Below are 13,066 nucleotides of genomic sequence, written 5' to 3' on the forward strand. Positions count from 1 at the left end.
ATTACAGATGAATTATCTTGTAATCTCTCTCCTAAAGCGATATTATGGGTTGGGAAGAAAGCTCCGCTTGCCACTTTCTCATTCATTTTGGACCCATCTACAAAAATTTGGAAATAGTTTTTATAAGCAACATTATTTAATTCGGCAAATTTTTTCTGAATAAAAGAAATGGGGGTAAGTTCTTTGGTCCACTTTGAGAAGTCAGTCTTTATTATGGGGGTTGACCAACTCCAAGGGGGGGTTTGGGGGAATGTGGGTGCAATAGATTTTACTGGCACTGGGAACTTCTTCTGGATATTTGCATATTCATTTGCAACGCCTCTAAACATAGATGGATTTCTTAACCAGTTATGCAGGGTATGAGAATCATTGGCTTCAATTTTTGTAAGGTACTTAATTAGTAGAGATCTTCTTTCATTTATTGGTGATAGTCCACTCTCAGTAAGCAGAAACTTAGTTTGTGTTGGTTTCCTAAGACCAAATATAAGACGAATTATATCATTTTGTGTCGTTTCGATTTTTTGCATGTGGGTCTTAGCACAAGCACCATACACTATGAGGCCATAATCAATATGGGGTCTTATATATGATTTATAAAATTGGATTAGTGTTTTCTCATTACAGCCCCAAGGTGTGGCTAGTAGCCTTTTAATTATTCTTGTTTTTCTATAGCACTTTTTTATTGTATTTGTGATGTGGAGGTGGAAATTTAGTTTTTGGTCAAGTATGAGCCCTAGGTAATTAATTTGATTGTCCTCTGGGATAAGTATTCCATTTAATGTTAGCCTAGCATCATAATGATTTCGCTTATGGTGGAATTGGATAATTTTTGACTTTGTGGGTGCAGTAGGTAAAATGGACTTTTGGGAGAACTTTTCAAATTGGAAAAGTGCATTTTGCAACTTTGAATGCGTAATCTCGAAGGTATTGCCAGTTGCCCATAATGGTGGTGCCAATTGTAACTGGTCTGTGCTGTGGCTTCTTCTTAACCAACCGCGGTTCTTCTCCCACATAATCTTTCCAACGTTGTAATTTTGTATCTGTTGTGGCTGCATTAAAAAGGTAAATATTAGATTGAGGATTACCTTGCTGTTGATTTAGTGTTTATGACGCTGGTGATGGGATCTGTTGCTGCTAGAATGCTTGCTATTATACTTTTTTTATCATCATTTAATGCGTCATTCAATTTTTATAATTAATACTAATCTTAGAGTTATTATGGTAAAATTCTAGTTCATTGACTTCTTGCTATCTCGGAAAGGGTTTAGGTTAGGAAACTGAAACTTTCAGGGATGGATCTACAGGCTAAATTATGTCTCGGGAAGGTATTTTAAAGTACCCAACATCCACTCTTTCTCCCTCTAGAGGGCCCTGAAATTTGCCTACATGACAGGTTTTATACCTATTGAAATTATGACAAAACAATATTTTACCTTAATTTTCAGTTAGGCTACTAGTTGTTTTTTCCCTGCTTTTAGTTTATAAATGCAATTCCTGTTATTTGAGTAGAATTTTGATCCACATCAAAATTTTTTTCATAATTTAGTAAATGTATTTGCATATCTTTAAAATCTTGTAAAATGGAATTGAGCAAAGTTATGAAGCTGAAAACAATTTTGTTGTACTTCAATTAAGCAGAAGATCTATTTTGCAAGGTTTCACTTTTATAACACATATATTTAAAGGTCATCAAAGGTCAGGGCCCTCTAGAGGGAGACTTAGTAGAGGTAGTTGTTTCAAAATATCTTCCTGGGACATACTTTAGTCTGTAGATTCATCCCTGAAAGTTTCATTTTCCTAACCTAAACCCTTTCTGAGATAGTCAGAAGTCAATTAAGTAAAATTTTACCAAATTTGCTTACTTGACTGATCTTGAGCAAAATATTTTCAGTCTTCTCTGTTTTTTGTTGTTGTTTTTTTTTTCATTGGCTGTTTTTATCCTCATTTCTCTCTTAACATTTATTTTCTTTTTTATTTTGATTAGCCAGCATGGTCTCAGGAAGTATTTATGATAACACTATGCCCAGATGACCAACCACTTTGAAAAAAATGAGGTTTTGTAATTTACTTTAATAAGGAAGTTCTGGCTTCTAAGATAGTTACCTGTACTTGGGGGGGGGGGGGGTACACAGGGATTTTTTTCTGGGGGGGGATATGACAAATTAGAGAACACATCAAAGATTTATTTATATAAGTGTTTGATGAAACAAAAGCTTGGCTGAACAACTTTTTATTTCTTAATCTGTTTAGAATATATATATTTAATTAGAATATATATTTTATTATTTAGAATATATAGCCTATATATATATATATATATATATATATATATATATATATTCTAAACAATATGGAATTTTTATTGAAAAACAAATATATATATATATATATATATATATATACATATAATAAGCCCCCTCTGATACATAAATGGTCATCCCTTTTATAGTAACCTTATATGCCCCTGGGGCATTTTTTACAACGCTTACCCTTGAGTTTTTGGGGACTGTGTCATCATTGGAGTTCTTGTTACATGACCTAAATGGCTATATATAAAAATTGAATGGACAATTTGGGGAAAAGACTGTTGGTGGGGGAGGGGGACTAGTTGCCATTGGATCACTTTTTGCTCTTAAAAAGGGAACTGGAACTTCAATTTCTAATCATGTGATTTCCCCTCGAAGTTTATACGACTACCCTTTCCATACAAACTTTTAATGCTCACGGGGCATAAGTTACAGTCTTTGCCTTGGGCTCTGGGAGGGGTTGTGTTGACCTCGAAGTTTTGTTATCTGATCGTTGGGCTTTTTGAAACCTACTGTCCATCTCAAAATTTTGATTGGATGCATTTGGTGAAAAGAGGGAGTATAAGGGGCTTGAAGCTCTCTAATCACTTTTGACTCCTAAAAAGATAACTAAAACCTCCAGTTATCAATCAAATGGGTCGTCTCTGAGGTTTATGTGACCACCTTTTAAAATAAAACATCATATTCCCCTGACGTGTAACTTAAAATACTTGCCCCCAGGATCTTGGTGTTTGGATTACCCCAGAGTTTTTTGCCTGTTTTTTGAACTGTCTAACAAAATGGCTATTTCAAAATTTTTATTCGATAGGTTTGTGGGTAAAGGTCGTGGGGTTGGGGCTTCTTATCCTCCTATCTCTTTTGACTCTTAAAAAGGCAACTAGAACTTTAGATTTTCAGTCAAATTATCTCCCTCTGACGTTTATAGAAGCAGCAATCCATAAGCACATATATGCCCTAGGGTATAACTTACAACGCTTGTCCCCAGGCCTTGGGGGTTGTTCCGACTGTGGAGATTGTCTTAGTTTATCTATGAACTATTTTGAACAAAAAAGTTATCTTAATTTTTTTTTTTTTTTGAATTTGGGTGGAAAGGTTTTGGTGGGGAGGGGTAATTTTCCTTAAATTAGTTTTGACTCTTTAAAAGGGAACTAGAACTTGAGGTTTCCAATCAAATGATCCCCTCTGAAGTTTAAACCACCACACCTTCCATAGGAAGTGCCTCTGGGATAAAAGAAGAAATTATTGGAGCCTTTGGAAAATATGTTTTTTGCTTCCAATATTCTATAAAGATATTCCACGATATTGAAGGGGTTTTTACAAAATGTGTAAGCTTTGGAAGAGCCAATCTTAACACAAATTTTTCATAAAAACCATCGAGAAACCAAGATTCTCTATTGGAGCTCTCCCTTCCTCTGTTTCTGTTATCGATTTATTATATTTTATCTAATACCTATTTATTAAAGTGTTTGATTTTAATTCGTATTTTCTCGTCATTCGCAGAATAAAACAGGCCAAAAATGAAAAACATTCCGATGTTCTATTTTTAGTTGTTCTTTTTTAGGACAGATCCAGTACATACAGTTCAAGAATCCTTAGAAGATACAAGCAATGATGCTTCGTCAGAACAAATTCCTGACGAAGACGACGACGAAGATGATCTAGGGTAAGTAGGCTTTTTGTGGTTTCTACTGTGAAAAGGAACCTGAACTTCCTAAAAAAAACAATAAACATTTTAATCTTTGGAAAGCCATAATGCTAAACGAAAGACATCAAAGTCCGAAAAAACGTATGATAAACCCAGCCAAAATCACGGCAGCACTTTTGGACCCGTGGGAAAGTTTCGCTTTTTTGCTTCGGTAAATTTATCTATTTGTCACTCAAAGAAGATATATTGGCTCTGGGGACGGGTAACTGCCGCATATATTTAACAATTATTGATTTTAGTCCATCTTCAGTTTGAAAGTGGTGAATGCCTGCTTGCCTGCTAGAACGGAGCTTTCCACTCGAAAGCATAAACATGGTTTTATGAAACGAAAGCTTGGCTGCACAATTTCAGATGCTCCTCTCTGACATAGGCTAAATAACTCCACTTCACTTTGCACACCATAGGCTCTGGCTCGTGGACAAGCAAAAACATCCTTTGTGGCCCAAAGGCAAGAGTTCAGCAGAGCTTTCCAAAATGTAATGCCATATTCATCAATCTGGCCTGAGGTCCATACTTTCCGTAAAAACCGCACAGGCTAGACCCTTACCAGTTTCCAGGAATAATCCGACATCGGCGGTATAGAAAAAAAAAAAAAAAAAACAAGACAAAACCAAAGTGTTGCTCTCGCAACACAAATACACATTGGATGAATCCCAGACAAAAAATGTTTTCTCTATCTCTTTTGACACTTAAAAGGTGAATGAGAACTTTCGATTTGCAATCACCCTTTCATAAGAACAAATATACCACTTTATGGATTGACCAGTACTAGATGTTACCAGTGACACTTGGAAATTTCCATGGACGAATTTGTTTTTCAACTATGGCGTTATATATATATATATATATATATATATATATATATATATATATATATATATATATATATATATATATATATATATCTATATATGAAAATAAGTTGTTTGTTTGTCTGTCGACTGACGTCATGTTTGTTGACTGATGTCATTATGAGGATTGAGCATTATTCCGTCATGAAGTTGTTTGTCGACTGACGTCATGTTTGTCGACTGACGAAATTACAGACCAGGACACAAATGATGACCGGGACACAGGGAATGTAAATGGCAACCTGGACACTCAAAGAGAAATTAAAGACTGGGACACCGGGACATATGGTTGGACATAATATTCCAACCCGCTTGGAAGTGCGTCAAGGCGGTGTTCTTTCACCGTATCTTTTCAGTATTTGTATCCGCAGTGTGTTATACAAAATAATGCCCTTTCTTTTTTGTAATTTGGTAAATGTCTCTTGTATTGCATATGCGGATGATATACTTCTAGATCTAGCCTCTCGAATTCCGTATCATCTATTTCAAAACATTTCAAAACTGTTGGTCTGTCATTGAATATTGATAAGTGTGAGTACCTAGTCTTTAATGCAAAGTCTATGCCCATTTGAAATCCGCGTTCTAACTTCTCCATCCATTGTGTCTCTGATTTGCGGCGGTCAAGCATTCATATTTATTGGAATCTACTAGCTTTTAGGATCAATATTGTACGGCATATTAAAGAAAACTTAAAGCGGGTTATGGTAAAATAGTAGCTAACCGTGGTCATTATTATCGAAAAGCGCTTGCATTGCTATACACTAGTTTTTGCGACCATTCAATACTTTTCCAATCTGGTATTTCACCTATCCTGAAAAAAGACAAGATCTGGCTGAATTGTGTATATTATATTTCCGCTATTGTAAGTTTCTGTTTCATTTACCCCGGTCTTATAGGAAAAAGAAAATAATTCGGTATTTCGGGGCTTCTGACATTATTACTCCTTTGCGGAAGTTGGCTCAAAATTGGAAAAGGATTATATTTTTTTCTCTGTGCCCCTTCCACCTCTTAGTTCGTTTATTTTCCCGTTAGTTTTCACCTGTTTTCGCTTTATAGTTGTGTTATCTCTTAGCAGTTCTTTCGTTAGTTGAGTTATGGTTGTGGTATATATGTTTTATCGCTCGTATAGTTGTGTTATTTTCAAATTATACTCCATAATAGAGAGGCTCCGAACACCCAGCATTGTATATTAAACTCTGAATTTGACGTTTTTTTCTAACGGGACCAGATTCGTCCTGCGCCCTTTTCATTGAATTTTTCTTCCCCCATGACATATTTCTCCAAGGAAAGATCCTCCCACATAGCCCCTTCCCCTCAACCCTACCCCCAAAATCAAAAAAATCCCCCTGAAAACGTCTGTACACTTCCCAATAACCATTATTATATATATATGTAAACACTGGTCGAAGTTTGTAACTTGCAGCCCCTCCCCCAGGGACTGTGGGGGAGTAAGTCATCCCCAAAGACATAGTTATTATGGTTTTCGACTATGTTGAACAAAATGGCTATCTCAAAATTTTGATCCGTTGACTTTGGGAAAAAATGAGCGTGGGAGGGGGCCTAGATGCCCTCCAATTTTTTTGGTCACTTAAAAAGGGCACTAGAACTTTTCATTTCCGTTAGAATGAGCCCTCTTGCGACATTCTAGGACCACTTGGTCGATACGATGACCCCTGGGAAAAAAATAACAAACAAACTAATAAACACGCACCCGTGATTTGTCTTCTGACAAAAAATACAAAATTCCACATCTTTGTAGATAGGAGCTTGAAACTTCTACTGTAGGGTTCTCTGATACGCTGAATCTGATGGTGTCATTTTCGTTAAGATCCTACTACTTTTAGGGGGTGTTTCCTCCTATTTTCCTAAATAAGGCAAATTTTCTCAGGCTCATAACTTTTGACGGGTAAGACTAAACTTGATGAAATTTATATATTTAAAATCAGCATTAAAATGCGATTCTTTTTTGTAGCTATTGATATCAAAATTCAATTTTTTAGGGTTTTGGTTACTATTGAGCTGGATCGCTCCTTACTACAGTTCGTTACCACGAACTGTATGATCCCCATCGGCATTCCCTCAAGACAGAGTGTTTTTTGATTTAGTTTAACATTTCTCTCAACTTTCGGTGAAAGTTCCCACTTAATACTCTTAAATGTTGCCGAGTTTTTGCTTATATGCCATATTGACATTCATAATGCATTTAATGTCTCCTGAATTAGTTCAATATACCTCTCGATATTCACTCGAAATTTTTACTTAATACTGTTAGTTGTTCTTGAAATGTTATAAATGCGCCCTTTTTTTACCTTTATGTTCACAGTTGCTTTTGACTTTGTTGTACAATGTTTGTTTATTCCCTGAAAGTTTCTACTGTGGTCCATGGAACTTCCTGAGATACTGTCAATATGTCTTTTTGGCAACTTTGATGCCATAGTGCGTTTTGATTTTGATCAGTAGCATCTGTACAATTATCTGAAAGTCGCCTTAATACCCTAAGAAGTTGCTGAGATATTTTTGATATGCCCTTTTTTCAACCTGAATGCAGGTACTATCTTATCGTTGAATTCAATTTGCTCTCTGATCATTCCTTGAAAGTTAAACTTGATATCAAAAGCTGTTCGTGACATGTTACGGATACTGTCTTTTGACAATTTGTTCGAGATTTATGTCAACATGCACCGAAAGTTTCAGCTTTATAGTTTAAGCAATTCTTGTTATATTATATCAACTTTAAGCGATTCTTGTTATATTATAGGTTCATTATTTTGATGAAATGGATGCACATAGTGTCTTTCGATTTAGTTTAGAATCCTCCCCCAGCATCCTCTGAAAGCGTCTACTAAATACTCTTAGCCGCTCTTGATATTTTGCAGACGTGCCCTTTCGACTACTTAGGTGTATATAGTATACTTTGATTTTGTTCGACACCCTCCTCACCAATGATTGAAGGTTCCAACTTAATACCCTTAGAAATTACTAAGATATTGGAGATGTGCTCTTTTGACTACCTGGATGCACATATATTCTTATGATTCAGTTCGATTTTCTTCTCAACCTTCTCCTTAAAGTTTAAACTTAAAACCCCTAGCTGCTCAGTTATTGTATACTAGCCATTTTGACAATCATGATATTAGTCTACTTTTAGTCTACTTTCATGTTTAATTCCTGGTCTGACATGTTGAGAGCCAAAGTAATTGGACAATATCAACGCGGTAGCTCCCGAAAATGTCTGGGACAGCACTGCAACGCAACTGTGACCATGACTGGGGTCTCATTCGGAACCGGTTTTAGACTGATTGGAAACCAGTAACATCTAGTTTGCCTCGTGGGTTGGACCTCACTTCCTCAAGGCCATGGTCACACAACAGTTGCATATATATATATATATATATATATATATATATATATATATATATATATATATATATATATATATATATATATATATATATATATATATATGTATAATATATTAGTTCTTCATCACTTTTCGATGGTTTTATCTCCGTGGGGCTCTTAGAAAATGTAAATTTTTTAAATCACGCCTTATCTACCCATGTAAGTTTTTGCCCAGAAAATTTCTTTTCCGCCAAAAACTAATCCATGTTTTTTTTTTATTGACTTATTTTGTATTGACTAATTCAGTTTTAAGGAACACATTTGTATCTGTGCTTTTCCTATATCACAAAATGTTCCAGGAAAGTCTAAAAGGATTTGTTAATAGCAAGCATAATTACATGTGAAGAAAAAAGGTTTTTTTCACATGGTCTTGAGGTTTTCGCTCTTGTAATGTATTTAGCCAGTCTTGAAAATTTATCCTTTTATAAATTTTTTAGTTCGGAAATATTTATTGTCTATTGTCTGCAAATGATTGACTTTTCTTTTCTTTTCTAGATAATGAAGTAGCTGGGCAGTAAATTTCGGAACTCTGTATAAGCCTGTTCTCTGTTGCATTCGTCTTTTTGTGTATAGACGCTTATATTTACATAAAAAGACAGTGCAGCAGAACTGGTTTCTTATAATTTTAAAGTTTAAATAAAAAAAACAAGGGTTCTAAACCTAAAGTTAAATAAAATCTCAGTAAATTTCACGTATATTTTTTTTTGCTCCCCTTTTTATATTTTACTAAAAAATAGAACCCTCAAAAAATTTTTAATCAATTTTGCTTCAATTTTTTGCTTATCCTTCACCTAACGAATTTACTGCTCATTGAAGCTGTGCAATTATGTGGCCTCTGCTCCTGCCAAAGAACCTCTTCCTGACTCAACATACAACAACATTTTTTTTATTTTATATTTTAATATAAATTCAATCAATAAAATATTGTTTCTTCGTATTCTTGCAAACTGCTTGTTGTTCTTAGAGCTAGGGATAGTTCACAAGGACGGAGTACAAGATAGAGAAAATTAAAATAAATACGTAATTATGTTTATCAAAACAATTTATGAAGAGCATTTACTATACACGAACAACTATTGTATACTTTCAACTTTAAGCATCCCCTTTTAAGAAGGGATGCCATGAAGGAAAAGTGATATTGTGGTTATGTTTCAAAAACAGTTTCGAGAGACCTATTTTGGGCCCGTCATTTTATATTTGCGGATTAATGCTAAACTTCAAAAATGTAGCTAGGACTTTTTTATATAAAGAGTGAACCTGATAAAAGTAGGAAAGGGGATCTTGCTTGTCCTAAAACCCCAATGCCAGGGTTTACTGTATCTATATGCTTACTAATGGCGAAGTAATAATAATCATAAAATGACTAAAATAATTCATTCTTTCAAATATATTGACCATCGGGTAAAGAGTAATTTCAATTGAAAATATAGTGCGTATTCATTGAAGAGTTTTGGGGGGTTAAATGAGGGTTGCGCAACTCATATTAATGGCCTTTTCCGTTTCTTTTTGTGCTGGATTTCTTCATTCAATTTAGTCTGTTCGGTTTAAGATTGTTAACTTAGAGGATTCGACTTATGCCCGCTCTGATCTCTAAAATTGTGTCTTATCTTTCGCAAAAAGGCATCGTTTTCATGCATTGAATTTTTAAATTAAATAACAGTGTGTTGACGATAGCTTCTGGTGTATGGATGAGCATCCTAACCCCAAAAAACTTTTGGGCGTTTTCATGAGTATCTAGGCTTGTATGAGAAGCCTAGAGGAAACTTTTAAGAACCTAATAAAATTATTGAAGAAGAATCTTTATCGTCCTTCAAAAGAAATATGCAGTAAGGTCGTGGAAATATGGCATATATTTTATGACATTTTACAAAATGTTGAAGATTAGCAAAAAATATATAAAACGCCTTTTAAACCGTCGATTGTTGAAAAGACGTTATACTTTTGACTGTGGGGGAGACCTGTACTTAACGCTTTCGGTCTCTAAAACTCATAAAAATTAAGTGCAACAGCATTTTTCATAAGCTTGCTCTTTGGGAAACAAGTTCTTTCTGCTGTTGTAATTGAAAATACCCTTTATAACAATTTTTTTTTCCGATTCGAGATATAAGGCTCAACCACTTTTTATAGATTGTTGGCAAAAGTAGCATTTTTTTAGTAATGACTTTAGTGCAATCAGGCTTTCTAAACATAGGAATTGATTATCCCTTGTGAGGTGTTTCTTGACCTACCGTAACGGTGATAATAGTATATAGCTAGTAAGAATGGTGGGTACTCAGAAGAATATCCATTGACACCCTGTTATATCTCTAGAAGCCGTATTATTAATCTTTTGGAGGAGTATAAACAGCTTTCTATGAGCTCTGCAGAACACGGGCATTCATTTTTGGGAACAAGTTTTTTGTACAATTTGCAGAGAAGTATAATTGAGATAGATGGCATTGTGTCCATAGAAGGTATAATGTCATCATGCTTTCTTGCCCAGAAGGAATAAACCCATTCGAGAATATCTATCGCATGAATGGATGCTGAAAATGTATTTTTGAGGAGACGGGATTAATCAATATTCTTTATAGCTTTACCTCCAAAGATGAAACCAGGGTGTTGCACGATCTTTGACTGACTAACTGATTTTTTTGTGTGTTCTCTCTGTCTTTGATTTTTGGAAACTGACCCTCTTGGCAATAGATAACTTTTCTGTCTCCACAAGATATACCTGTGGGTACCGGGAAACCTAGGTTGTGTCTCCATTTCTAAGGACATTTGTCAGTATCAGTAAAAAAGTATAGAGAATTCTTTACCTCAAAACAGCGTCGATCTGAAAACACTGTCAATTAGTCCAATCTGTTTTAATGTATTGCACCTTGCATACGGTAAAGCCCTGCTTGTCCATAAATGTGGTCATGATAAAAGTTGAAAAAATCAAAGAGACAGTGTTCTACATATTGCGATCATTCTATATTGTTTCTTTCCGGTTTGCGCCCGTTGTTTAATAATCAAGATTTGCAGGGCATAAGAGTTATGTATTTTCGTTATTGTAAATATTTATTGTATCTGCCGCGTTCTTATAGAAATTAGAAGATTATCAGAAAGTTTTGTGCCACTGATATTATTTTCGTTTATAAGAAACTCTATGCTAGATTAGGTGCTGAGGCCTCTCAACGCTTGGGCCCTTACCACCCTTTGATTAGACTGTATTAATTGTATTGTTTGTGTTATTTCGTTTTTATTTCCTTAATGTTTTTACTCCGCTTAATTTGTCAAAACAAGCGGGTAACAAATAAATTATTAATTATTATTATTATTATATTTAATATTTGCACCATAATGCATTTTAAATTACATGAGCCGATTTTTTTTCTATTGACAAGATTATTACCTGCCCTTTAAATAAAAATGGTTAATGGCCTCTTTTGAATTATATTATTGAAAACAGGAAGTTTTGCATAAAAAGCAAAAAGTTCAAACCAAACGAGAACCAAAAAGTAAAATCCAAAAGATTTTGCATAAACTCTTAGTTTGAGCAAAATAATTTTGATAAATCAAGCAGAAATCCATAAGAGAAGGAAACTTAAAATGAAGAAAAATGAAAAGAGTGAATGAAAGCAAGCTTAGAATGAACGTAAGTTGCCGTAAGTAAGGGTGGTGATGTCGAGTGCGGGCTAATCAACAAATAGCTTCAAAAATCTTCAGAAAAACTGGTAATTTAAGGCATTACTTAAAGTTTATTTTAGCTCTTTGGATGCAAGTTTCGAGTAGGGACTATAAGAATGATTGATAAAACCCAGCAGATTAAATACGATTTTACGTTTTATTCTGACACAATCTTCCTATATTAGCTGTCTTACAAAACAAAATTGAGTCTTCGTCAGTATGGATATATACACTGTCAGTGTCAACTAGAATTTCCCTGTGGACATTGAGATTGGCAAAACCATTAAGCCTACTTTCAGACGTCACGTTTCTTAGGTATGTCTTGATTCTCCGAAGTGTAAAATGGATGTTCGGAGAGATTGCTTTGCCACAAATATTTAGAAAATCAGTTGCATTGACATGGTGTGCCTTGTTCCGTTAGAGAAATTTTTGCCAAATTTTTCTTTCCACCATCAAACGTTTAAGGTGTTGTTTTCCAAATCTTCTTCATAAATTTCGATCAACTTCAAAAATGGCTCTTTCATCTCTTTACTTTCTTCACTATTCTGTGGATAAGTGTGAAGCAAACAGTGAAACCGTTTTAAAATATTCTTGTGCTTTAAGAGACGTTCTTCTATAAAGTTTTATACTTTCAATCCAGAAGATGAATAAGTTAATTCTTTAAAATTGTTCTGTGCTTTCGGCTGAGACATTTCTTCTGTGTATCTGCCTGTCTACAATCCTTGTAACACTAATTGTAGTTCCATTCCATTTGGTCATTTCTGGCCGAATTTCCATTCAATTTGGCCAAAGAAAATTAAAATCAGTGAAAATAGAATGTTAAACTTTATTTTGCCGTGGGGGGAGGAAAGGTGTCAGCACGCCATAAGTTGAACACCATACGAATCGTGCATGTTGTTTCAATATCTTTGCGGGGTGTCCATATTGCTGATGGACGGGTTCTCTTTAGTAACAAACGTAGTGAGAGCCAATTCAAGTTTTGTTCCACTTTCTTTTTGTAGCTCTTTAATGTTAACAATGCTTGATATAGCAACAGGGCCCTTGACTGATACCTAGTGCTTTGCTCAATCTTTGACAAAAATTTTTAAGGCCTACTACCGCTCTATTTTAATAGGTCCATAGAACTTGCTTGCTTTTTTTTTTTTTACTTA

At 34.7% G+C, this 13,066-nt stretch overlaps 1 protein-coding gene across 11 annotated transcripts in view; it reads left to right on the forward strand.

Moving 5' to 3' along the window:
- Nucleotides 1-13,066, forward strand: part of LOC136024922 (calsequestrin-2-like) — a 176,417-nt gene that overhangs the window by 115,982 nt on the left and 47,369 nt on the right. For 3 of the 11 annotated variants that reach the window (XR_010616961.1, XR_010616972.1, XM_065700501.1), the window contains exon 3: nt 3,868-3,969. The exons of 4 other annotated variants lie outside the window; for them this stretch is intronic. Coding sequence is in view for 2 of the 7 variants with exons in the window: in XM_065700501.1 (XP_065556573.1) it covers nt 3,868-3,969 (102 nt within the window). In the remaining 5 variants the exon portion in view is untranslated. Of the gene's footprint in view, nt 1-3,867; nt 3,970-8,759; nt 9,202-13,066 lie in introns of those variants that run through there. 4 more of the 11 variants (XR_010616976.1, XM_065700503.1, XR_010616959.1 and 1 more) reach the window with 2 other exon arrangements.

This window comes from Artemia franciscana, chromosome 3 (genome assembly GCF_032884065.1).
Source record: "Artemia franciscana chromosome 3, ASM3288406v1, whole genome shotgun sequence".
In the NCBI taxonomy this organism is placed as follows: domain Eukaryota; kingdom Metazoa; phylum Arthropoda; class Branchiopoda; order Anostraca; family Artemiidae; genus Artemia; species Artemia franciscana.